General features: G+C 39.7%; 1 protein-coding gene across 6 annotated transcripts in view; it reads left to right on the top strand.

The window, feature by feature from the left end:
• The window catches only part of mid2 (midline 2), a 165,886-nt gene that overhangs the window by 93,197 nt on the left and 47,867 nt on the right, over positions 1-24,822 (top strand). For 5 of the 6 annotated variants that reach the window (XM_042221571.1, XM_014334759.2, XM_005913392.3 and 2 more), the window contains 2 exons: positions 14,691-14,756; positions 16,479-16,574. In XM_042221571.1, coding sequence (XP_042077505.1) covers positions 14,691-14,756; positions 16,479-16,574 — 162 coding nt within the window. The remainder of the gene's footprint in view (positions 1-14,690; positions 14,757-16,478; positions 16,575-24,822) is intronic. The other variant, XM_042221567.1, reaches the window with a different exon arrangement.

Raw genomic sequence — 24,822 nt, 5'->3', positions numbered from 1 at the left:
GACAGCGCACAATGTGCTTTGAGGCAGCAGCCAAGAAAGGTGTAGTCCGCGTCTGTGAACACCTGTGTGCACACCTGTGTGGATCAGCATGCTTGTATTCCAAAGGTTTCTCCATGTAACGATCTGCTAGGGAGTGTGGGGAGCCATAGCCCCGTCCCCCAGGGTATGAAGCAGGTATGGAGGAGATCCAGGCCCCAGACATCCAGAGGCCCCAGAGTACGAGGACCCGAGGAGGACCACCAAAAGGGGGGAACCGTGCCACCCTCCTGGGAAGAGCTGAGTAGAGCCCCAAACGAGAGGTCACCCAGCAGCTACGGAGCAGAGGCCAGAGGGGGTTGCAGTGGCGTGCCCGCGGGCTCTGCCGGCAGCCAGCTGTGCCAGAGAGGACCGAGCTTCAGGCCCAGAGGGCCTGAGGGCACCCCACCCCCTGGAAGGGGCCCAGCCGGGCCACAGGCGCCAGGCCCCACCAATCGGCCACCAGGAGTGAGCCGATTTTCTTCTAGTTTTCTAATAGAAACACTTAAAAATGAAGGACAAGGCTTCCAAGAATGAATTTCTGCAGTTTACGTTTAAGTTTAAGTTGAGCCTGTGATGATGGTAAATGTAAAAGAGTGTTACCTATTTAATGCACGATGCACAAATGACATTATGTGTGCATGTGGATAGGGCTATAGTCTCAGACACATAGTGTTTGTCGGTAACTTGTACAGGTTTTTGCTTCCTCAATATGTAGATATGGATATGTATGAAGTCGTGTGTGTACATATGTTATTGTGCATGATTAAGTATAGACCACATTAACAACAGGGTTATTCCAAAATGTTGGTAAAAATGAGCTTGCATATATGCTACAACTTGTTTTGACTCGCCACTTTTCCCATTATGACCTCTCGAAATGCACTTTTTTCATGCTTTATATGTAGAGTTATGAGAAAACAGATAAAACATCAAGTGTACCAATGCTTGTTTCTTAATTTTGATACTGAAGCTGAGTTACAAAACAAATTGTAGTGACACTTACAGTGGATGGAAAATAAATGTTGTTTTACAGCCCTGGGAATTTCATGTGGTGCTCGCATCCACTTCCACGAGTGCTTTTATTGAATTAAATGAGGTTGTTTTTTTTTAAGTGTATAACCATTTTAATGATGTGATTATCATAATTAACATTTTCCAAAAATATTTATGTCAGATCTGAAACAGAAATGAAACCACCGTGACCCTGAATTGGTATAATATTTAAAATGGTTTGAATGGTTGTGCTTGTATTTCTCCACAGCATCAAATCTAGACCACAAGTGAATCACAGTCACATGTTGGTGGAAAATTTGAAAGCGCGGCACAGGATACACAGCTTACAGTATCAAGGCTTTTTAGATACAGCACTGTCACAAGAACTGAAAGGAGAAAACAATAAGACTCTAAACTGACTTTGCAAACTTGAGAGATTGAGAAAACAGGTGACCGGGGTCTGTGGTTTGATGTACCTCTTAAAGCCGATGAGAAAAGAAGGCACTGATGCATGCCTAATAGCACATAGGGCTTCTTTTATGGCTTCTAAAAAAGGGACACATCACCTATCATGTCTGGCCAGCATAGTGGCGACAGCAGCAGCGAACACCCTGTCCACCAAAGCTCCACGGGGAAACGCTTACATGTGTGAGGTCAAGCATATGCTGCAGCCATGGACTTATCATGGTTTTCACATGCATGGATGAAGTGCGCACACACATACTGTACATGAAACCAGATATACAGATTACAAACCTCAAACCACAACAATTTTTCTTGTTAAAAGCACATAGTTTTTGATCTGTGCGTGACATGAATGAGATGAGTTAAAAGTGGCTCGACATACACACAAATCTACATATATCCTTAACTTCATCCAGTCACTGATCTTTACAAAACCATCCTTGAAAGTTTCTGTTTATCTAAGGTTACGTGAAGGAAGTTCAGCTCCACAGGGAGTCATACAGAGAGGAATGTCTGTTCCAGATATCAACAGCCAAAAGCCAACCACGCAGAATTGCAGGAACGTAGGGAATGTGTTTCTCCTTTTTGTGGCGAGTCCATCACAGACGCTGTCCAGTGTGGTTCCCCGCTCTATAACTCTGGTGTCTGGCCAAATCATGAATGCAGGGCAGTAAGGCCGACTCTGAGCTAAGGTTATGTGATTTTGTGCTTGGACTATCATTCTTGCCTGCTGGACCTGGATTCCCAGCAAGTGAGTCTGCATGTCACAGTCAGAGATAAAGCACTCGGTCTAGGGATGTCAGAATCTTTTTGTACAGCAGTAATCACATTTCTTCTTCATGATATCAAGGAGTTTTACTTGCTTGCTTCCTCTTTTACACCTCCTTCACTTCTTGGTGTCCATCTCAGTTTTTTTGGAATGCCAGCAGCAGACCTGGCAACAAGAGTCATATTTAGATGTCATGTAGCTGCCATCAGAGCACTACAGTTACATGACCTCATCTATAGATATATGATACTGACGTGATTTAGAGGCCTGCTTCTGTGACATGGTCGGACCAATTAGATGAAGTAAAGCATAGTGGAGATGGAGTAAATAGCTTTTCCTACCTTGAAAGAAGCGAACTCATTTGTCAGGATGAACAGAGCAGCTTTGATACTAATAGAGACACTCTGTCTTGTCACTGACCACTGCCTCTGTGCAGGGACAGAAGGGGAAGTGTGTGTTTCTTGTTTTTGCACATTTTGTGTAAGTGTGTATATATTTGTCTGATTTTGTGCGCGCGCGTCCGTGTGTGTGTGTATGTGTGTATTGGTCACTGCAGTCTGAACAGATGAGAGTCAGGGTCTTTTTCGGCTCTGCATCTGAAAGCCTGCAAGGTCCTGTGGGGGAAGGGAGGGGTCACACTGTGGTGTCCAAGATAAAAGGCTCAGGGTGGAAATCTCACTGCCTGTCTCAGAATCTCTGGATGGCATTATCTGCTATCACAATCAATAGGACTGAAAGTGCAGCCAAAATAAAGCTGCCATATCCCTTGACGCCTCCAACTCCTCTGTTTTCACACAAGCTCATTATGTACTGCAAGTGAATTGCAAACATGTATTCCCTAAAGTTGCGGTAGCTATTGCATCGCACTATTACCTAGTGGAAAAGATAAGTTTGTGCAAGAGCAACATTTTCAGCGTGGAAGGGCAAAAGTAACATTTTCAGTATGAAAGACAAGGAAATGAAGAAGTATGTTTGTAACAGATAGATCAGAGTTCTGACATCTGTCGAGATAAGGAAGACTATTAAAGAGGAAGTTTGTTTTGGAGACCAAATTTTGGACTGCAGTAAATCACAAAAGCTTTGAGTCTGAGCCTGTCGTGTCTCTTTTTTTCATTAAATTCGAACTCAGGCGCTGATATTCTGTTGAAAGATATGTTTTGTTTCATCTTAAGGAGTTAGAGTCTGGGATCGCCTTGAAAGGGGATTTAGCTGTTTGTTCATAAGTTAGTCCAAGTTATTGTCAGTTTGGGAGTTAATTGTGTTAAATGAACTCGATAGAACCAGTTTTGGGGAACCAACCCTTTTTTTTTTTTTTATTTTCTTTCCCCTAGCATTTGTTATGTGCAGGTTTTTATGGTCCCCTAATAACATATTATGACAATTTAGTTTAAAAATAAACTTGTTTTACTGTTACAACAAGTTGTGAATTACTCATTTATGCTCCTCCAGAAACAAATGTGATGCATAGTCATTTGCCTCTCATGCATAAGCTTAGCCACATAACACTCATAACATGGCCAAAGGGTATTTCTCTTGTCCTTACTTTTAATTATAATTTATCAGCCAATATCAATATATCGGCGTATAACTAATTTCAGCTATGTTTTGGTTGGACTCTATCTACTTTACCCTTTTTCTGATAGCATCAGTGGTTTTGTCTGGTAGATATTACAGATTCTCTTGGCCCTCTTGCATAAAAAAAGAAATCAAACTGCAGAGTGTTTATATAGTTCAGGAGCTCATATAACATTTCCTGAAGGTGCTACAAGCTGACAGATGTAAACCTTTTAGCTAGGAACTCGTCAGTCATCCCAGATTTTCTCTGCTGTAGGATTGGAAATTTGAAAAAAACAAAACAACAACATTGTGAATGGCAGTATCAGGTTTAGTGATTCTGAAAGTCAAAAACCAGAGTGGAATAATTTGTAGATGTTTAATTATTAAAGTTCAGACAAAAGATGTTATTTCAAATTGAGATTCTGTTTGCAATCAGAGCTGAACCAGTCTGTCAAGTCTGCTCTGTTTCTTTAGGCAAGTGGGACAAGTCTTAGAGATGGGACCCAGTGCTGTCACTTTTTTTAGCTTTTGCACTGAAAACAAACAGAATGTTGAAGTGGAGGACAGCAAAGTGAAGGTCAGGGCTGGGGAACGACTGAGGCGAAGGCGCCGGCTGACACTGTATTAGCGCAGGACTAAGCAATAAGAAGTAGGAGAGAAGAAAAAGCAGATAACAGGAGCAGAGAATAGAATAAGCTATGGGGACTCTGTTGTGTCAACATTACAGATGGTTCACTCATCGTCATACAACATTCAAATGACAAGGCTTTGCGTCTACTGAACAAGCCTCCAGCAAACCCACGGGTTAGGCTTCAGCTGTCACCACAGCCCATTGAGCAGGATATATCTGTCTTTCATTTGGTGTATGTTTCAGATTTTAAGTATGCATTCGACACTCCTATGCAGAACAACAATGAGGCAATCAACGGTGAGAAATAAAAGCACTGCGAGAATAGATCTTTTCACTGCGACGGGTGACCTAAATTTGAAAAAGATGATACATGGCGACATAAAAAATTACTTTTACTTTGATAAAAGGAAGACTGTGATAATTTAAAGACAATTCAGATTTTTAAGAAATTGCAAAACATTTAGGGAAATGTGCTCATTTCCCTTCTTTCTTAAAGCTAAATGACGAGACCTGCTCCCATCTGCATTGCAAATATTTAGCTCAAGATCTTAGCCGCTTACTGTTGTTTAGCATAAAGCCTGGAAAGACTGACAAACTGGCAGCTTGGCTCTGTACTACAAAACTCTAAAGCTCACTAGTTAGCATGTTAGCTATTTTAGTATGAACACAATTCTTTTGCTAAGCTAAAATAACAGGCTTCTGGCTACAGCTACGTTTATTGTATAGTCGGGAGTGCGACATTGATTGTCTCATCTTGCAAGAAAGAAAAATGTCTGTTACTTATTTTCTAATTATTTTCCCATTGTCACTCTTTATGCCTATCTGAGATCTGCCTTTATCTGATTTCAGATAGGCTTGTTATTCATGCTGATTTACTTATTATCAGAATCAAATGTTTTGGAAGATTGTAGGATACAACTAAATGAGGTGACTCTAAAAATTTAAATTGTATTATGATTGAGGAGAAGAGGGAAACACCGACATGTATATGTTTACATGTGTGGCCACATGGGTACTGAAAGAAAGTTCACAAAGGCACTGGTGGAAGAACAGAAAATCATGTGATCATGTCAGCAGGATCATTCCTGAAAAGTCACTTGCCTTATTCAGAAATGGGTTTGAGTTGCACGTACCAGCTCAGCCAGAAACCTCTGCTTATCCAGTGTTTGTAAAGTGAACATGAATTTTCCACAAGCGTAAATATGCTGCGGCCCGTGTGTTGAAAGTGAGATTATCTGCTGTGTCACTTTGCCACGAGTGATACGATAAAACACCACCAAGGACTCTCAAAGCTGTGGGGCCGTGATGAAAACTTCACAACTGACATGGCAGTTATTCATTGTGCTTTCACAGGCAGACTGTGCATGGCACTCAATGCTGGGTCTCAAGGGAATGACGCGATAGTTGTTGTAGGCCAGTTTTTCCCAGTAGCTTTCAGTTACATAATGTTTCCTTAGAGATCAAATCTAATGAGAGACAGGAAGCATAATGTGGAAGCGACAAGACAGAAGGGGCCAAGCTAGTTGTAAGTAAAGGTGACATAATATAGTCACAGCATGTGAAAAATGCTGTAACAGCTCTTGTATTTGTATATTTTCAATATACATTTAGTTCTGATTTTCCTTCCAATAATCAATGGAAAGACAATAATGGTTCACTTGTTTTTCATTGTCAAAAAAATCCTGTCAGCTTCATGATTTGGACACGTCCACAGTCAACATTTGTCACCTCCACTGTAAACGTGACTTCTTTGACATCTTCACGACTCTTCCTTCCTCACTTTGTGTGGATGCTTTGATGCTCAAATCCTTACGGGGAGATTTGGTGAGAACAACACCTTGGGTTTAGCACACGACATCTTTTGGATTAGCTGACTAGGCGTAGCTGCTAGCAGAGGTAACTTTTTGCACATTGCTTGAGATCAAATAGGATTATACCACCATCAGAAGAGTTCTGATTATATTTATTAAAGCAAAAAGATGTCGGCATGAGATTTAGTCAATGAAAAAAATCTAAATCTGGTAAGAAATCGGCTCTGAATTCACTGACTCCAATCCAATCCAAACTGGTCATTTTATGCTTGTGCACGCATCCTCATTATTCACAATGCAGAATGTACAAAACACTCAGGCCTCACCCAGCAAACCAATCAGCTTGCCTGTATTTTACTTGGCAAACATCTTCTGCTACAGCTACTGTTGTCTGTGTCAGCTGTGCTTTTCATTAAGCTGTTATATTTGCGATGGTGTTCACAACACGTCTCTCTGACCCCTCTGGGTGCTGTGTACCTGACTTAGCAGCTTAGATTTTTTTTTCAATATTTTAATCTCTTGGCAAACCACATAATAATCTAAAGTAATAGAAATATTTCATCATTATATGCCCTAATGTGGATATAAGTTCTATTAATGATCGATGTATGTAACCTTTACATACAATGTGGGTCAAATTTTGACTCATATTAACAGTAAAAACGACACTAAATTTCATTGCTTTAGTCCAAGTGACCCATAAGATGACAAATCACATAGAGCAGGCATACACTGGTGCAAAATCTTGAATAGCATTTTCACCTGCGTGTCGAAGCGCCGCGGTGTACCTAAATAATCTAATAATAAACACATTACAATCAATTTATTGGCAGCCTACTGAGATTAAACTGAGCACGAACTCATATTAAAACAGAGATTAAAAAAGCAGCTGAGAGGTCATAAGATTAGAAACACACCTGGGCTGCTGTTTCAGTGAGTGTGGGAAGCAAATTTGTAAGTCCCACACACACACACAAGGTTTCCTATCACTGCTTTGAATGCTCCGACTGGTCTGTAATAAACTATTTTTATGGTTTGTGTTCCAATTGTTAATTACTGTTGAATTAAACATAGTAATTATGAAGGTTTGTTTATGAAAAAGCATTAAGGACAGAATGTTAAATAGCTGTAATGGTTATATAGTAAACTCATATTTATATGCATGGTTATATAATAAATCCCAACAATTCTAGAATTTTCTTTCCATTTTCACCTTTAATAAAATATATTATTTCAAATTGAAGTAATTACAGCTGCTCTTGCTTTGACTCTTACATAAAATGTTTATTGGGGGAAAACAGTAGATGTGTTTCTCCAAAAATGAGCAAAAATGAAGAAGCTCCTCGGATGAGAGGCGAAACACCGTCAAAAAACTTAAAGAAGTCCAGTCGCTTTCTTTCCAAGTTCTTTAGACTGTCATGACCTGGATGACTGAGAACCTACACAGACAACAACATGCAAGAGTAAAGAAGCAATCTACAAACCTTGCACTGATAAAAGAGACCCTTTTTTTCTCTTTTTCACTTATGCAGTCTTTGGGAGACACATTTGGTGGATGCCAGCACTGTGCTGAAAACATGGTGGCATTTTTCATTGTAGCAATGACTCAGGGTTTTAAAAACACAGAGCCAAACAACGGCCGCTGGGTTGCCATCACTCAGAGTGACTCAGACTCAGCAAACTGTTCTTTCTGTTATTGCATTTGAGAAAATAAGACAAAACGAATAACCGTGTCATATGAATACACCAACGAGCCAGCAGCTACATAATTGTATTACAGCCAATGAAATGTGGCTGTATGGTGCTTGTCTGTCTGTGTGACTCTCTCTTGCTGTTAGGCACTCTTTTTTCCCCTCAGTCACGTCTCTTTCTGTTCCTCGTCTGTTTTTTCACGTGGGAGCTAACCAGGCATTTCTGCCATATTAATAAGTGAATATATAATCCATTTGCAGTGGGAATCATTGAGGGAGAAAGGAAGACAGCGAAGTCTATCATACTGTAAGGCTTATGTGGTGGAAGGTGGGGTGAGGTAGAAGAGAAGTGCCAAGTAACATTCAGATCCTAGCAAGCTGGTATGTTTCTTACATGTGGCACGCAGCCACGAAGCTGTATTTCTAAAAGGTTACAGTGAGTGACTCATGTATTTATTGATTAGAGTATATGTACAAAGTTTTTAAGTAGTCGCTAGCCACTCAATAGCTCATATGCACCTTAAAAATGTAATAAGAAAAGCTGTCAAAATATCAGAATCATGTTGTTTTAAAAGAGCAATGATTTGTTGTGTATTGGAAAGCTAATTTGGTTGGTATATGCCTAAAAGATTTCAGCCTTGTGTATACAATGCCATGTCAAGTAAACTTTATTTTAGAAAGAAAGAAAGAACAGTTAAATCAAGAGGCCAGAGGTAAACGTCAGCTACAAGACATTATCTGTGGGGGCTGCAGGTATTTTTTGCTGCGTTGCTGAAGGACATTTCCTTTGAACTTATTCATCGGTTGGAGATATTGAACCTGGATTATGTGGTCATAGGGCAGCTTTCCTGCTGATGACTTCATTTTGCTGTCAGTCAAAGCCTAGAGTTTAAGATGTGAAGCATATTGATGTAAACCCTTTTGGCTTCTAAAAGAATCCTTCAACATTTTTGAAATGTTCCCTTTTTTGATCGATATCAATTTAATATATTTGCGTTCAATAGAGAAAGCACTGTGACTTGTTAAGCTTGGCTCACCACAGTGAATGGAATAAGATCAGCTACAGGCGTATCCTGTGTTATTATTATTCCGTATTCTTCAGTTATACAAGTCCAAATATCAGAAGTACCAAGGCGTGGCATTTGAATTTGGATACAGAGTATTATCTGTTTGGCTCAAACCAGCCACTTTGTATCTCTACTGGAAATATCTTGATTTAATTCCACAATGTCATTGTTTGGACAGTTATCTGTGGGTAAAGCGTACAAGGCAACAAAACAGACCCAGACATGCTCGTCAGATGTCTCTTACAGATTACCAGGCATGCCGCCTTGGCTTTGCTGTTCTGGTTATAACTAGAATGTTCGTTCTGAGCCGTTTCTCTGTTTTCAGAACATTTTAATATTTGTATCGTCCGTAAATTATGAAATGTCTTAGATATAAATGTTTTTGTCCTTTTTCTTTATTTTTTTGCTCTACCATAGCTCTGTTACATCTTCTATCTACACAAAGCAGCCAAGCTGGTGACGATAATGTCTTTAGTCAGGAGTCACAGTGGTCGGCCACAGCTTGTCTTGAGGACAGGAATATTTCTTATCTAGCCCACAGTCAGTATCACCGACCTAATGATATCATCTACTGTGGATAACAAGGCTTTGCTATTAGCAGCACAGTATACAACTGGGCTGATGAAACAATTTTACAGATCTACTTCTGCCTGCTGATTTATAGCACACTGCCGGCCCCGGTGTCTGTGAAATAGAAGTAGTTGGAGAATAATTTAGAATAGAGAACAGATGAGGCACAAACGAAGCTCGAATAAGAGTTGAAACAGCTTTGTTGATCCTTTAGACCTACATGTGTTATATTTGGCAATAACACATATAGGTCCAATATGTTCATTTCATTTTAGCGGTAGGTCTTGCTGACGAGTTGGAGCTCTCCCGTGGAAATAGAAAATAACATACCTGGTGTTTGGCTGCTATTTTCCTCAAGGACTAGCTCCTTGTGAAGCTTTGCATTACTGTCAGAGGGGGTTTGCCATGGAGCGATCTACATTTAGATCTCCAGGAAGTTGTGCAGCGTTTCACAGGGAATTAACCTTGAAGGGGATGGCATCCAAATTTAAATCAGGTAAGATTTCATTTTTTATGGGCTTAGGTGTGTTATATTTTGATAGCAACTTGTATAACTTTATAAAGTTACAGATATTCTTGTAGTATTTACAGCAAAGACGCTGTATGATACATTCAGTTTTTACAGAACATATGGGATTTATTGCCATTCATTAATTTTCTTAACCACTTATCCGATTTTGGGATTGAAGCCTGCTCCTGTCACATGGCAAGAGGCAGGGTACAACCTGGACAGGTCACCAGTCTATCAAAAAAAGTTGGATAATCATTCACATCTATGACATTTTTAGAATTTAAATTCATCAATTTGGACTGTGGGTGGAGTACCCAGACAGAACCATAGATGCAAACTCCACACAGAAGAGCCCCACGTGACAGGTGGAATCAAACTGTGATCATTCTTCTTCTTCTTTAAAAAAATACCCATAGTGAAAAATGTCATTTACATTTAGAAGTGCATGCAACAAGTATGCATCATATTAAACAAAATTAAACGACCACTCTAGCCGTATGTGTTATTTTGCTTCATCTGCATTAATCCATGAAACTGAATAGAACCGCTTCACCAAGAATCCATTGTAGTCTGATTGAAATGAAACTGAAAGATCCTTTAATCCTTTTCAACCATATCACTGATTTGTACTAACCCCACTTTATCCAGGCACCCCTAATCCACAGCATTAAATTCCTCTCGCTTTGCATTTAAATATCACACTGTCATCAACTTGTAATCTGATATGAAATTGTCTACCAAAGGGAACAGGAGATTTGGGAACGGACAAGGATATAGCACACTTTGCGTCACATCTATTTCATTCCTTTTCTTCATGTGCATTCTGCTTGTTTTTGGTATTCCTGGGTCATTTTGGTCCTGACCCAAACAAATAATTGGAAAGCTAAAAGCACACACAAGCTCATGGCTTATCAAAGAGTCTTATAAACAAGATCAAATGCCAGCTTGTGTCTAGCCTCCTCAGTGTTTCTCAGTTGCAATAACAATCCATTATTCATTTTCAAACCTAACAAGAAATTTCTTGATCCTAATCCCTGCGTGCAGCTTAAAATTTAAATTACTATTGAATTTTTGTCCATTTCTCTTATGATAAACCTCAGAGAGGGGGGAAAACAATTGGGATTCATAACAAGTTGAGTGTGGCATTAGAGTCGTCCTTCCAAACACTTCCCAAGGTTCCTTTCTTTTTCTGAGCAACTTTATTTGAATTCCCCCACAAGACTTATATATGAAAGTGAGCATCTCCTAGCTGTCTGCTCCCATTTATCGCTCTACCCCAACTGTTCAGAGATCTCTTAAATGTTCAGTCAGTCTCTTGTAGCTTGAAGGTCACATGAGTTCATTTGGAGTTCAGAAATCTGTGGCATCCTATTCAGAACTACAGAGCAACACTGTGAAAGCTACTGCATTTACTGTTCGACATTCTTTTTTTTCTGCATAATTATTTCTTTATTTCAAATTTTCTAGTGGAATAAGAGCCTTATAGTGAATTACACAGCTCTTAAATGTAAAAGGTAAAAGAAAAAGTTTTTAAAATGCTGTTTTTTGGAAGTTAGACACAAACAAAAACAGTTAACATTTGAACTGATTTTAAGCATCCCTGATGGTCTCATTAACTGGACCCTAGACTGCAGGGAGACGAGCGCGACTCCCTATTTTTCATACCATACAATTCATCAGTCTCAAGGGTTTTGCCCTATAAAATATTATCCTCAGACAAAAACCCCGTTTCCCAGAAGGCTTGTGTTACTGACACGTCCAGATTCTGAAAAGCCTCTTGTTAACAACAGCTGTAAAGTGAGCTTGTTCAATTCTTTCAAGTTGAATCTCTCCCTCTTTCTGTTGCTTTCATTTCTCTCTCTTAGTGTCCCATTTCTCTTGTACTTGTGGGACGATCTTGAATTAATTAAAAGAAAAGACTTTGAAGTTAGATACTTGGCCTCGGGGCATTCTGTTTCATTTTTGTTGTGGTGGGAGTTGCGCTGTTGTTCTGTTGTTACGTTGTAACGACCCAGAGATTCCGCTACTGGTCAGTGTCATGTTATTAGGCAAAAGATGCAGTTCACCATAAAATTGTCTCTTAAAAAAGCAAACACATCTCTAGAACATGTGCCTGGTATGTCCAATTTTATAACGCTTGGTCTCTTCTTTTATTGTCTCAGGTTCTTCTTATGATTGCATTATGCTGTAATAACTTAAAGACCACAGTAACTGTTAGTATAGTAAAGTTTTGCGCTGTCTTTAGATTAAGCCTTACAATTTCAGAAATTGCTATTTACAGATGTGTCGTGGTTCTGCTGTGATTGACAGACAACACACAGTGTTTGGATTGTCATCTTGTACCGTGGACTGTGTTTCTGTGCAACTTCAGTGCTTAGTGGTAATGTGACAATGAATGATGATGACTAGTTTTAGCTTTAAGAGCAGTCAAAGTTGAGTGAGCGAGTTCAGTAAACCCTTCATCATACTCAACTGTCTTGTAAGAAAAAGGCATCATTCTATATCCACGGCCCCTCTCCCGCAGCTGTCTAGCTACTCTAGTACAAATAGAGAGCCCTCCCAAGAGAAATGGATCATCTGTACAGGAATGAGACCCGGGAGCCCCTCAACATAGTGATGTCATATGAGGGGGTGTTGATCTAACCTGAGATGATGGGCTGTCAGCAGCTGCTGTTGCGGACAGAATAAATACTGAAGAAGTAAGAAACAAAGCAACGGATGAGACAGGAAGTCAGATTAGCGGGAGAGGATACTTATTGTGATGTAAAATGAAAAGAAAGCTACTGAATACTAATGAAAGTCATACTAATGGAAAACAGAAAAACAGAACAGACTGAATGATGACCGAATTAGAAGCCTGGTCGCTAGCCTGCCAAGCTCCCCCTCTCAGCATGAGACTCGTCCCTATTTTCCTCCTGTCAGCCCCGCCTATCTCTGTTACACTCTCTCTATTCACTGCCATGACATGCTATGTCTAAAGCTGAGTCTGTGAATGAATGATATTACCTCATGCAAATAACACCATCTACCCTGCAGGCCCATCACATGCTTCAAGCAACTAAAAAGCAGTAACTCATCTCTCTCGCATTGGCTTTGATTTCTTCTTGTTCCACTCTAATAACCCTCCGCTCTATTTTCTCTACCTCTCTGTCTCTGCAATGGCCCCCTTTTTTTTATATATGTAAATATATGCAATAGGTTTTACGCTTAATAGATTTCAATATAGCAAAATAATCAAAGTGGCTACTGCTGTCTATAGATCTTTCTCAGGCTGGTAATAACACAAGTTATGGCTTGCTATTTAATATTTACACCCAGTCCCTGGCATATCAGTGTGGCTTTTCCATAGTAACCGAAGCAATCTGTCCAGATATTGCTGGTGCAGCAGAAATAGGCAGAGTAATTTTTTTGGCCCCAGCTGTTCACATTTGGGGACAGGAGACCGTGGCTTGTCTTCTGATTGAGGTTTTTGTTTTTCAAGCTGTTTTCTTCATTTTCACTCTCATGTTACTTTCATTTTCCTCATTGATTAGGTTTATTGAAAAGAAGTACCTGCTTAACTTTAAGAAAATATGGTTTTGATTTAAAAAAAAATAAATAAATGTTGCTTCTTAAAAAAAAAAATGTTGCAGTCATATGTGCTGAGTTGGAAGTGAGACCTGTTTATTTCATGACTCTGATGATGTACATTTCAGACAGAAAGGTGCAAACTGACATGATATTAAATAACTTAAATGATAAAGACAATATAAACAGAAAATGTCATCATTGATTGGGCTGCTGTTTAACTCTAACACATATGCATGTTCTGACCCATTCCACCCTTTTATGCTTCTATTTCTACATGTTTTCTGTTACGTTTTTCTCTGCTCCAGCTCAAGCGGGTTTGGTTATCTTTGATGTCCCTTGAGTGTTTTAATAATTTGTTAAATGTGTGTTGTTGATGGTTACTCTGCCTCCCTCTATCACTCTCTCTCTCTCTCTCTCTCTCTGTCAACTTGCCTCCCTATAAGGCGTGGGCTACAAGTAAGGCAGAGCCACATCGCCATACTGACCACAGTATAATGCTTAGTGTTTAGTGTCTCATATTCACCCTACAAAGTATAAACTAACATCATCTGTATACATGGAGACATACATATGTCTCTGACCATATGCAGGCCTAACACATGTAAAATACAGAAAACACACGTACGTATGTAGAGAACAAAGGAGTTTCTTTCGACTGCTGTCGCATGGGGGGGGGGCAGCTGTATTCTAATGTATTAATCATCTTGTCTCCAGCTTGCTAATTAATGACCCATCTGTCCCCACTCACTGATGTTCCACTTCAAACTCCCCAATAAACAAACACACACAGAGAGGCGCTGCGGCACAACAACCAAATTCTCGTTCCAGTGATGCAACACCAACACCACTGCTGTGCACACTGTACGCTGCACTGTCTCATCTGCATTCAACAAAACCTCCAAAGTGTTTATGGCAGCTTCATGAGAAAGGAGTCCTCCTCATCGGTTGCTGTGCGTTTAGCTGGCAGACGTGTGATCAGGCTTATCTGTGTGTGTGTCTATGTGTGCACTTATGTAGGTGTATGTGTGTGTTCATAGGCTTATCAGGTGAGCCCGGGCAGAGTGTCAGATGCAGTAATGGAGGCTTCAAAGACAAGCGCTGCGGTGAGTTCCCTGGCTGCCTTTTAACAAACCCCCCACCCTTCCACCCCTCCCTCTCCCATCCTCGACTATTCCCACCGCTGGGACGCAGAGGGACAGAAAGGCACATAAGTAGATAGCTGGATGGATAAGGAAGGGAGGCAAGAAGTGAGATAAGCAGGCAGGTGAATAATTAAGTGGGTGCAAAGTCAAATAGTCAACAGGTAGGCGTACATCAGGCTGAGTGGCAGGTAGGAGAGATATTGGAGAGCACAGTTGCCTGACAGTAAGACAGACGCACGGAGGAGCAGACAGACAGTAAGACATTCAGACGCGGCTAGGTGCTTGTACAGGCCACCTCCCCTTCACTTGCATGAGTAGAGATACTTCAAACACTCGCCGCTTGTCTTCTGCTTTGTTCTGTTGTTCTCATCGCAGCTGCTAATGTTGTTTTGATGCTCGTCACCACCATCGCTGATCTGTTTCCTTTGAATGGGAGTTCTATTCCTGACTTCCCATTTGCTTGTTTCCATTTTGGTCTTTTATCCTGCATATGTGTTTGAGTGAACATGTTTGTGCGTGCGTGTTTTTTGTTTTACATCTGAAAAGCAGTCACAGTTAAGGGATAGTAACTGAGCGTTTGATCATTAAAAGTTGCCATTTGAGGTTGATTGGTTTCATTTTTTTCAGGGATCACATAGTTATTTTCTTGCTTTAAAGTGAGGTAAAGTTAAATCGTGAGATCACAGAGTTTTGTAGTAAATAAAACTGCTGTAAGCACTTGTGGCTGCATAAATGCAAAAATACAGGAAGACGTATGAAAGAGTTAACCTACAAACACAGAACCTACTTTGGCTGCTTCTTATTCAACGATATTCAATTAGAAACCAAATATTTACTGTAACATTTGCAGCAATTCAGCTATTAAAGTCATTTTAATTATCGTGTGTAAAATCTGCAGATTATTTTTAACCTGTTCAAAACTGATGACCTTGTTGATTATTTCTTATTTCGCACCGCATGTAACATTGTTCAACATGGTTCAGACTTCAGTGCATGGCTACTGTGATGGACACTCTCCCTTCTGCAACTATTTTTTTTAATTGTACTTCACGGGCCTTAATAGATATTTGGATTAATTTTTTAAAGTCGTTTACAGTTTATTGAAGAAATATTTTTGCATGAATGTCTTATGTTATAAAGTCTTGGGGGATGTGGAGATAAAAATAAAAAAAAGGAGTCAAACAGTGTTGTAGAAATTTCTTGTGATGTCACAGAATGTATATTTTGTATGTGTATGTGCAGACTTATGGGTTTCATTGGGACTGCAGAAGACATAAATATGAACTCATGAACCAGCACTGATGTCACAGACTTCACCAGAGATGTTACCAAAATAATTATCTACAGATATGACTCCCCTTGCAGATTCATGTAGTTCAAAACTTTTGATGTTTTTTTTAAATGTATTTTATGTTTGGCTTTTGTTTGTTTTTTTTAAATCAGGAAGTATCCAGCATAAAACTACTAAATCGAACATAAGGAGCTACCCACCCTCGTAAACAGATGTTAAGAAATTTTCTAATCACTCTGTTCTTCTGTAGTGTCTTAAGCTTAATGGTTTAGCTAATCAATAACCTTACAATAAGAGTATTTATTTATTTATAAGCAAAACTGCACACATTGAAGGTAATACTTCTACTTGTAAATACTAATCATGCCAATCCTCCTGCTCCCTCCAAACAGCAAACTCTGGAGAACAACCTAACCAACTTGGTGAAGAGGAACAGTGAGCTGGAGAACCAAATGGCCAAGCTCATTCAAATCTGTCAACAGGTTGAGGTATGTAACATATCTTTATGTCTTTTCATTTTTGAATAAAATTCAAATGGTCTCCCTTAATTGTAACTCAGGAAAGTATGACTTCCATATGGAAAGTAGTTTTGTTTGTCGCCAGGTATCATAGCACAGTCAGAGCTTAGTGTCAGCAACAAGATAACAGCCTCAGAGCTGCTAAAGATTCTTAATGAGGGGAGTTCTGCTGGGTGGAAATAAGCATTTCCAAGTCAGTGCCACACCGCACACCACTGAAGCTATTTATATTTTAGTCTAAGCCTCTTTTTATTTCATTATATTTCTGCCTCCTGCTGGATCATAACCGTGACTTTGCCAGCATTAAAATACGAATTCAATTCTTTCAATTCCTTCACCAGCTACTGATCAAATATTGATTAATCCCAACACTGTAAGTGAATGCCAGGCTCTTCCAGTGTTGTCATAAAAAGGTCTGCATCGTTTTTAAAGAGTTGGAGGAAAGTATACAGCAGCAAATTAATAACAAATGTGTCACAGTGATCTTGTTATGTCATTTGGCCATCAATATGATAAGTGATTAGGCACAGCACTTTGAAAATGGAAATAATAGATACCAGTTTCAGTTTCAGAGGGACTGAAGAACACTCGAGAACAAAAGAGTAGCTATCAGCAACCATCCACTTTCAGACCTTTAAAAGGGTTAGTTATGTCATTCACACAACTTCAAACGCTGATTGAGATGACCACTTGAGCAAAGCCAAAACTAAAAGGTGCAACCACTTTAATGTAAAGCTTTAACTGTATCATAAATTCTGATTGTGTGCCTCTTTAATGTCTCAGCTTTGGCTTCCAATACTGCTTAGGTTCTTCCTTGAACTCTTGGCTTCCAATTAATCTCACTGCGATGAATTAGATTTTTAGGATGGATGAATTACTGTTGCATTACTCAACGGTTTAATTCTTACTGGCACCACCCACACAAGAAATTTATGCTTGCCAGCAAATCAGATGAGATTATCTGTCAAATGGCATATAACTCCAAAGTGGAAGCTTTATCTGACTTGTCACAAGGTGGTAATGTGTCACAGCTCCCCCCGGTACGATTAAACGGCAACCTTCGAAGAGTGTTTGCGCTCCGTCCGGTGTCCTGGTGTGAACCGGAACCTGTGTGCACAAAATTATACCTGAGTCAGTCTTGTCACTGTTGACCTCTTCCATTTGGGCCTCTGCTATGATTTAATGGAGGTACTGTTCAAAGCCAGTCAGAGAGTTCTAATGCTTAGCCACAGAGTGTTTTCTCAGCTGAGCATTACTAACACGTTCACACACACATACACACAGGTTCATGCTTTCAGTCTGTGCACACTCACTCTTAATAAACACCATCATTTTCTGTGAGATTTGACATTAATGGCTGCAGAGGACAAATGCATTTTAGTGCCGCCATCACTCTCTGCGTAGTTCATTTCTTACCAGCCGGGCATGACTCCATTTTCTCAGAGTCACTCTGAGGTCCATGAACAGCAACTCATGCAGCCGCTCATCCAATCAAAATTAAATGATTGCTGGGTGATTCATTAAGTACAGACAAACTGTTCGTCAACAGTGCATGGCATGAGAAAAAAAAACTGTCTCTGTTTCGTCTTTGTCTGCATACCAATGTTGAGCCACCGCCACGACAGCAGCACATCTCATCAGTTATTCATCAAAAAGTAATGAGGAGAGATTGCATGGGGGAGAACATGCTTCACCAACTGTCAAGCAAAGCAAATTATTGGAATAAACTATACGTTTTCAACTCATTTGGAGCTATTCTGGCTTTATGATGTCAGTGTCAAAGGGCTACAGTTGTTTATTTATGAGAGGCGTAAGGAAGAGAGACTGGATTGTTTTCAGGTGAGCACACATTAAGGTGCAGAGGCGTTTTATGAGTGCCAGGAAGAGAGGCGAGGGCAAGCGAGAAGAAGAAGCTGGAGAACGGTGGAAAGGCTGAAAACTAGAGGCTGAAGAGGTGAGGGAAAGGAAAAAGAAAATGAAAAGGCAAGAGGCTAACAGGGCGACGGGAACAGAGAATGGGATAAAAAGACGTAAGCGTTAGTGTGACTAGCAGTGATCCTTTTTTTTTATTCTGCAAAAAGAGATGCAGGCAGTGTGTAGAAGAACACGCTCAGCAATAATGCAATACAGCACAAAAAGGGAATAAAAAAGTGAGAGTTTTAGTGAAGGGAGAGGAGTGTGTACAAAATAAGAAATCTCTGAAGGGCTTTAAGCATGACCTGGATTTCTCTCCTCCTTGTTTGCATCATACTGTATTGGTGCCGAAGAAATGATCAAACACAGTGTGAATCAGCTTCCAGTGTGTCAGCACACACTGCAGCGATACATCCCTGTCCTCCAGGGGTTCTCTCCGGGGGAGTTATCTTTTTCTTCAGTCTTAGATGCACTGACTTGATGATGTGTAGGATGCTTCTTTCTGAGTATCCTCACCACAAGGCTTGGTGTGGGATTTTTGTGCCTAATGGTATTCGGTTTGGAGCTTTTTAAAAGCATTGATTTGATTCTTAAGCATTTGTAGTGATTTTTGTTTAGTTAACACTCATCACTCATTTTCACTCATGCTTTGATATTAATAGTCAGCAGAGTAAGGGGGACTCATTGAGGCTCTTGGGTGAAGAGCATTTCCCTAAAAACCACTTTGATGTTGAATAGACGCTGATACAGTGACAGATGTAACTGAATTCAGACCCAGACTGAAAGCTGTGTTAATGCTTTGAATAAGACTAATATGCTATCTGTTACCTGCACGTTATTTTTCTCATTCACGAACTATGTTTTAAGCTATAAGCCGTTTAATATTAAGCCAGCTCACTTCTTTTCTTTTCTTTTTTTAGAGTAATAGTAAAAGCTTTTTACCCTCTTCAAAAACACATCTCAAGAGATGCTCTTATTCTTTTGTTGCCATTTCATTTTCAGCACATTTCTATTTAATTCCCAAAGAGCCTCCCCTTTCATACTTTAACAATACTTCCTTAAAGTGCCCTTGAAACTTTGTCTGTGTAGTGAAGTTCTTGCATTTAATATCTCCCTCTTCTTAATTCATCTTGTAACTTGACAGCTGATCAGCTTTTCTGTCATTCTGTCCCACTTTATCTTGCTCTCTATATGGTAGTTGTCCTCGTCGAGGTCATGGTTCAGCTATGCCTCGTGAGACTGTGTGGTTACAAGGTGCTTGCACTGGCAGCTGTATAAAGAGGAAAACTTTAGAGCCAGAAAGCCCAGACACAGCTAAATGTGGAGTAAGCATTGTTTCTAGGAAGCAGTAAAAACCAGCAGCTGGTGTTTCCAACCGCTAGGATCGTGTTAAACTCGTGTGTGTATCAGAACTGATGGAAAAAAGAATCACATCAGACAGAAGCCTGGTGGGTTTAAATGTTCACACGTGTATATCTACTGATTAAACAGCGAACAGTAAGTCCTTAGCTGAGACCTGTCTAGGTGTGTTTACACTGAAGCTGATCACACTCTGTGCAGAATATGAATCAGTTGTATGGAGATGTCTCTAATGCTGCCTAATCCTTTGCATTAGGGCTCATCTCTCTTTATCTCTCCACAATAGCACCAGAGAGATCGAACCATCTTCTGGCATCATTTCTAAAGCTATATTTCTAAAGCCGTTTGCAGTTCCACTTTTAAGGATGGGAGCATCAATACAATGCGCTAATGGTATATAGATAAACGACATTTCTTCTTTATTGCAAGCTCTACAGTATGTTTGTGCTTTTAACAGATGCCCATACTGTGCATTCAAAGTCGATGTATATCATTCAGCATTCATCTATCCTGGGCGGGTGATACTGTGTGCAACGACCACCCCCCACCCACCCAAAAATGTGAAAGTTATAGCAACTTTTTCAGGATGTACAATATCTTGTTTTCTTGGTTTAATATTTTATCATGCCTTCATTGGCATTTAGGTGTTCACTCATAAACAGCATTTATGGAGGATTTCTTTTTAGCATGATGCTTCTGAAAGTCAGAGCATCAGCAAGTTATTAAAATTCATTTTGAAGTGAGTCTGTCTCAGCCTGTTGGACCGATTCCCCCTACAAGCTGTAATGGCAGATAAGGGTCTAATGTGCCGGCTGGAAAAGCTGGGGAACCCCTGGTTAACCCACACCCTCCAAGTTTGGCAGAAGGTAATCAACATCTGTGGGATACACAAAATGCTAAAAATTTTCAGGTGGGTTGCTTTCGAGTCGGATTTTATTCCAGACAGACACAACTCTAACTTTAAAGCATGGATATCCTATGGCCTTACGACATTCCTCTCTCTTACTCATAGAAATATTGTGCTCAGATTTGAGGCCTTACGGGACAATCACAACCTGACAAAATACGACTTTCATAGATACTTACAGCTGAGATCATATATTGATCATGAATGCAAACTGTCCGACTTCAATGATGCTTAGTCGCATTTTTTCCTCATCCTGAAAAATGCCACAACCATGACCCCTACTAAATCTATTTCTAAACTATACAAAGCTCTCTCTAGTGCCAGCAAGGATAATACTTTATACACTAAGGATAAATGGGAAAGGGAATCAGGGATTGCTATTTCTGTAGGGGAGTGGGAAAATGTTTGGTACTGCCAGTGGTCCACGTCCAGTTCTATGAGCTGGAAGGAACATGGCTGGAAGAATATTATTAGGTACTTCAAGACTCCATATCAGGAGAGATACAAAGGGGCTTATATACAATGCTGGAGACAATGCGGCTCGACTGTTGCTAACCATTTTCATGTCTTTTGGGACTGTCCCGAGTTAAAAAACTTTTGGATAGGTGTTCAGGTCTCTTTAAGTGCAGTCTTTAACGTTCAAATACCTTTAGATTTTAAGGTTTTATAAATGGGTTTGGTCCCCTTTCTGGAACGTAGGAGTGAGATTAAGTTGGCGCAATTACTCTTGGTGGCAAGTAAAAAAACAATTACTAGAAGATGGTTAAGCCCAGCCCAGCCTACCCTAGATGACTGGTTTGGGATCATTTTAGAGATATTTAGGATGGAAAAACTTACATATCTGTTAAGAAATCAAAAAGCCAAATTCTACCAAAGTTGGAACAATTGGATCCAATTCATCACCCCCACGAGGGCTGACTTCACTTGATCTCACTATTACTTGGTTGTTTTTTGTTTTTTTTTTACATTTACTTCTATTACTATTGCTTGTTTATTTACTTATTTGTTCACAATGATTGCAGCATGGGCACCCCTCCCAGTTTGTGTTTATAGTTCCATGTAATGTGTTCTATATATCTCCTTCGGGAGAGCATGCGAGCAACTCTCCTAGTAATAGCTAGTGGAGGTTAATATGCACCCGCTGATCACTTTGTTTATCATTTGCTCTCCTGGACTTGGAAGGACTTTGTTCCCATGTTATTCATATACTGCTATGCAAATGGTTTTTTCTTGTCCAATCCAAATAACGATATAATTTAAAAAAAAAAAAGAAGTGAGTCTATCTAATAATTATAGAGCTATTTGCATCAAATAGAAGAAGGATCACCAAAGAAAATGAAGGCACACTGTCTGGGAAGGATGGATGTCCATATAAATTTTCATGGTAATCCATCAAATGCGTGTTGAGATATGATTAGCAGAGATAATGACGGGTGTCCTTTGATAATAGGCATGATAATTTAATTAGTAGTGATTGATGTTTGTGTTACTTTGTTCTGTTGAAAAGTAAAAGAAGACAAGAGGTTAGAAGTTGTTACCCTGAAAAACAGAAATAAATGCAGTCAATCTGCTTAGCAAATAAACACTTTGGTGAGGCGTTTCCAATTATCACCATTCTTTGACACAACATCCATTACTTGGATCTCACGGTTGCATTTTCTTTTACTCTATTACATACATAAACCATTTTTAGAGCCAGGTGCCAGCTGGATGTCATAAATCTTTGGGTGCTATCCCAGAATTTGTGGACAGCATCAGAGCTAAAGCTGTCATGCTAAATCCTTGCATCTGTTTAAGGACTTCATGTCACACTTAAAGAGGCAAACTGGGGACAGTAAGAAGCAGGCGGAATCAAACAGAGGCAGGACAAATGAAGAGAAATATGAGCGAGCAAAGGACTGGATTGAGCATAGAGCGTATTCAAAATGTAACTGTTCTGGTGTCAGCAAAAGGTTAACCACTGCTTTGAACTTTGCCTAGCCGTCTTTACAATATAGGTGCCATTTTGGCTACAGCAGCCAATGTTGGAAGTCATATATTGCTCTGGCTGTCACTGTTCTGTAATTATTACAGTCAAAAGTTTTGAGCAATCAATCGTGTCTTTATACTTTTCCCCAAAGTAGTCAGTTATTATTATTCAAGACCTTGTATGTGAGGAGGATTTTAAATTTGATTCTGGATTTAACAATGAAGAGAAGCCAATATAGAAGAAATGTGCTTCCTCTTTCAAGTCCCTGTCAGTAATCTTGCTGCAGCATTTTGGGTCAACTGAAGGATTTTCGGGGAGTTTTAGAACATCCTGATAATAAGGAATTACAGTAGTCCGGCCTAGAAGTAATAAATGCATGAACTAGTTTTTCAGCATCGCTCTGAGGCAGGATGTGTCTGATTTTGGAGATATTGCGCAAATAGAAGAAAGCGGTCCTACACAGTGTCACTGCATTTCTGAGATTTTTAGTGCCAAGTACAAGAACCTAAGTTTTATCTGAATTTAGAAGCAGAAAATTTGAGGTCATCCACGTTTAACTAATTATTTGTGGGTGTCATCTGGCGTCATGATAGATAAAGTTGGTAGTCATCTGCATATCAGTGAAAATGTATGCTATTTCTTCTGATGATACTGCCTAAGAGAAGCATGTATAATGTAAACAGAATTGGTCCTAGCACAGAACCCTGTGGAAGTCCATATTTAACCTTAGTGTGTAAAGACAACTCCCCATTTACGTGAACAAATGTAAATATATTAGATAGATATGATTCAAACCACTGCAGCGCAGTACCTGTAATACCTACAGCATGTTCTAATCGCTCTAATAGAATATTATGGTCAACAGTATCAAACGCTGCACTGAGGTCTAGCAGGACAAGCACAGAGATGAGTCCACTGTCAGAGGCCAGATCATTTGTAACCTTCACTAAAGCTGTTCCTGTGTTGCGATGAACTCTGAAACCTGACTGAAACTCTTCAAGTATCACATTCCTCTGCAGATTCCTCTTTTACGATGATGATGATGATGATGATCTCTAATGGTTACAATTTTATTTGTGACAAAATTCACGAAGTCATTATTCGTTAACTTTAAAGGAATGCTTGGCTTAACAGAGCTCTGACTTTTTGTCAGCCTGGCTTTAGTGCTGAAGAGAAATTTAGGGTTCTTACTTCCTTCAATGAGTGGTCGATAGTAAGATTTTCTAGCTTTACGGAGGGCTTTTTTATAGAGCGATAAACTGGATTTCAAGGCTAAATGAGGATGTTCTAAACTAGTGTGATGTCATTTTAATTAGTCCAATTATAGATTGAATGCCGTGCTGAGGCTGTCATTTTTAGTATCTACATGGATAAAATCACCCACAATAATTATTTTATCTGAGCTGAGAACTAAATCACATAAAAAGTCTCAGAATTCAGACAAAAAACAGACAGGTGGACGATAGATAACAACAAATGAAACTTTTCTTGAGTTTTTCAAGCTAGGGTGGACAAAGCTAAGCATCATTTTTTTTTCTCAAATGAATTAAAACTCTGTCTTGGTCTTTGGCTGATTAACAAGCTGTAGTGGGAGATTAATTCATGTACTAACAGGGGACTAGAAAAGAGAGACCCAATGTTTATAATCCACATTTCACTGTTTTACTCTTTGGTGCAGTCGTGGATACAGTATTGTTCTTTCTGTGTGATTTTTTTTTGTGTTTAAATAATTTTTTGCTGATTTTTGGTTTGTTTTTTTGTTTTGACACAGTCTCTAAGGGGATGGGGTTTTGGGGAGATAGCAGGAGGAGAGAAGCTACAGAGAGGCGTGTAAGTCTGCAACTCCGCTTCCTGATCCAAACTCTGGATAGTCAGATTTTGGGGGGGTTTATTAAATTTGGCCAGATTTGTAGAAGTGAGAGCTGCTCCATCCAAATTAGGATAGATGCAGTCTCTCCTAACAAGAACAGGTTTTCCCCAAAAAGGTTCCCAATTATCTATAAAGCAAAGCATTTTGGACACCATTCAGACAGACAGCAATTTAAGCCAGCCACCCTGTGTTCCCGGGT

Source organism: Haplochromis burtoni, unplaced genomic scaffold (genome assembly GCF_018398535.1).
Source record: "Haplochromis burtoni strain Fernald_Lab_line unplaced genomic scaffold, NCSU_Asbu1 Contig_4, whole genome shotgun sequence".
NCBI classification, from domain to species: Eukaryota; Metazoa; Chordata; class Actinopteri; order Cichliformes; family Cichlidae; genus Haplochromis; species Haplochromis burtoni.
The sequence above is the reverse complement of the archived record's forward strand: the minus strand, read 5'-3'. Positions and strand labels throughout refer to the sequence as shown.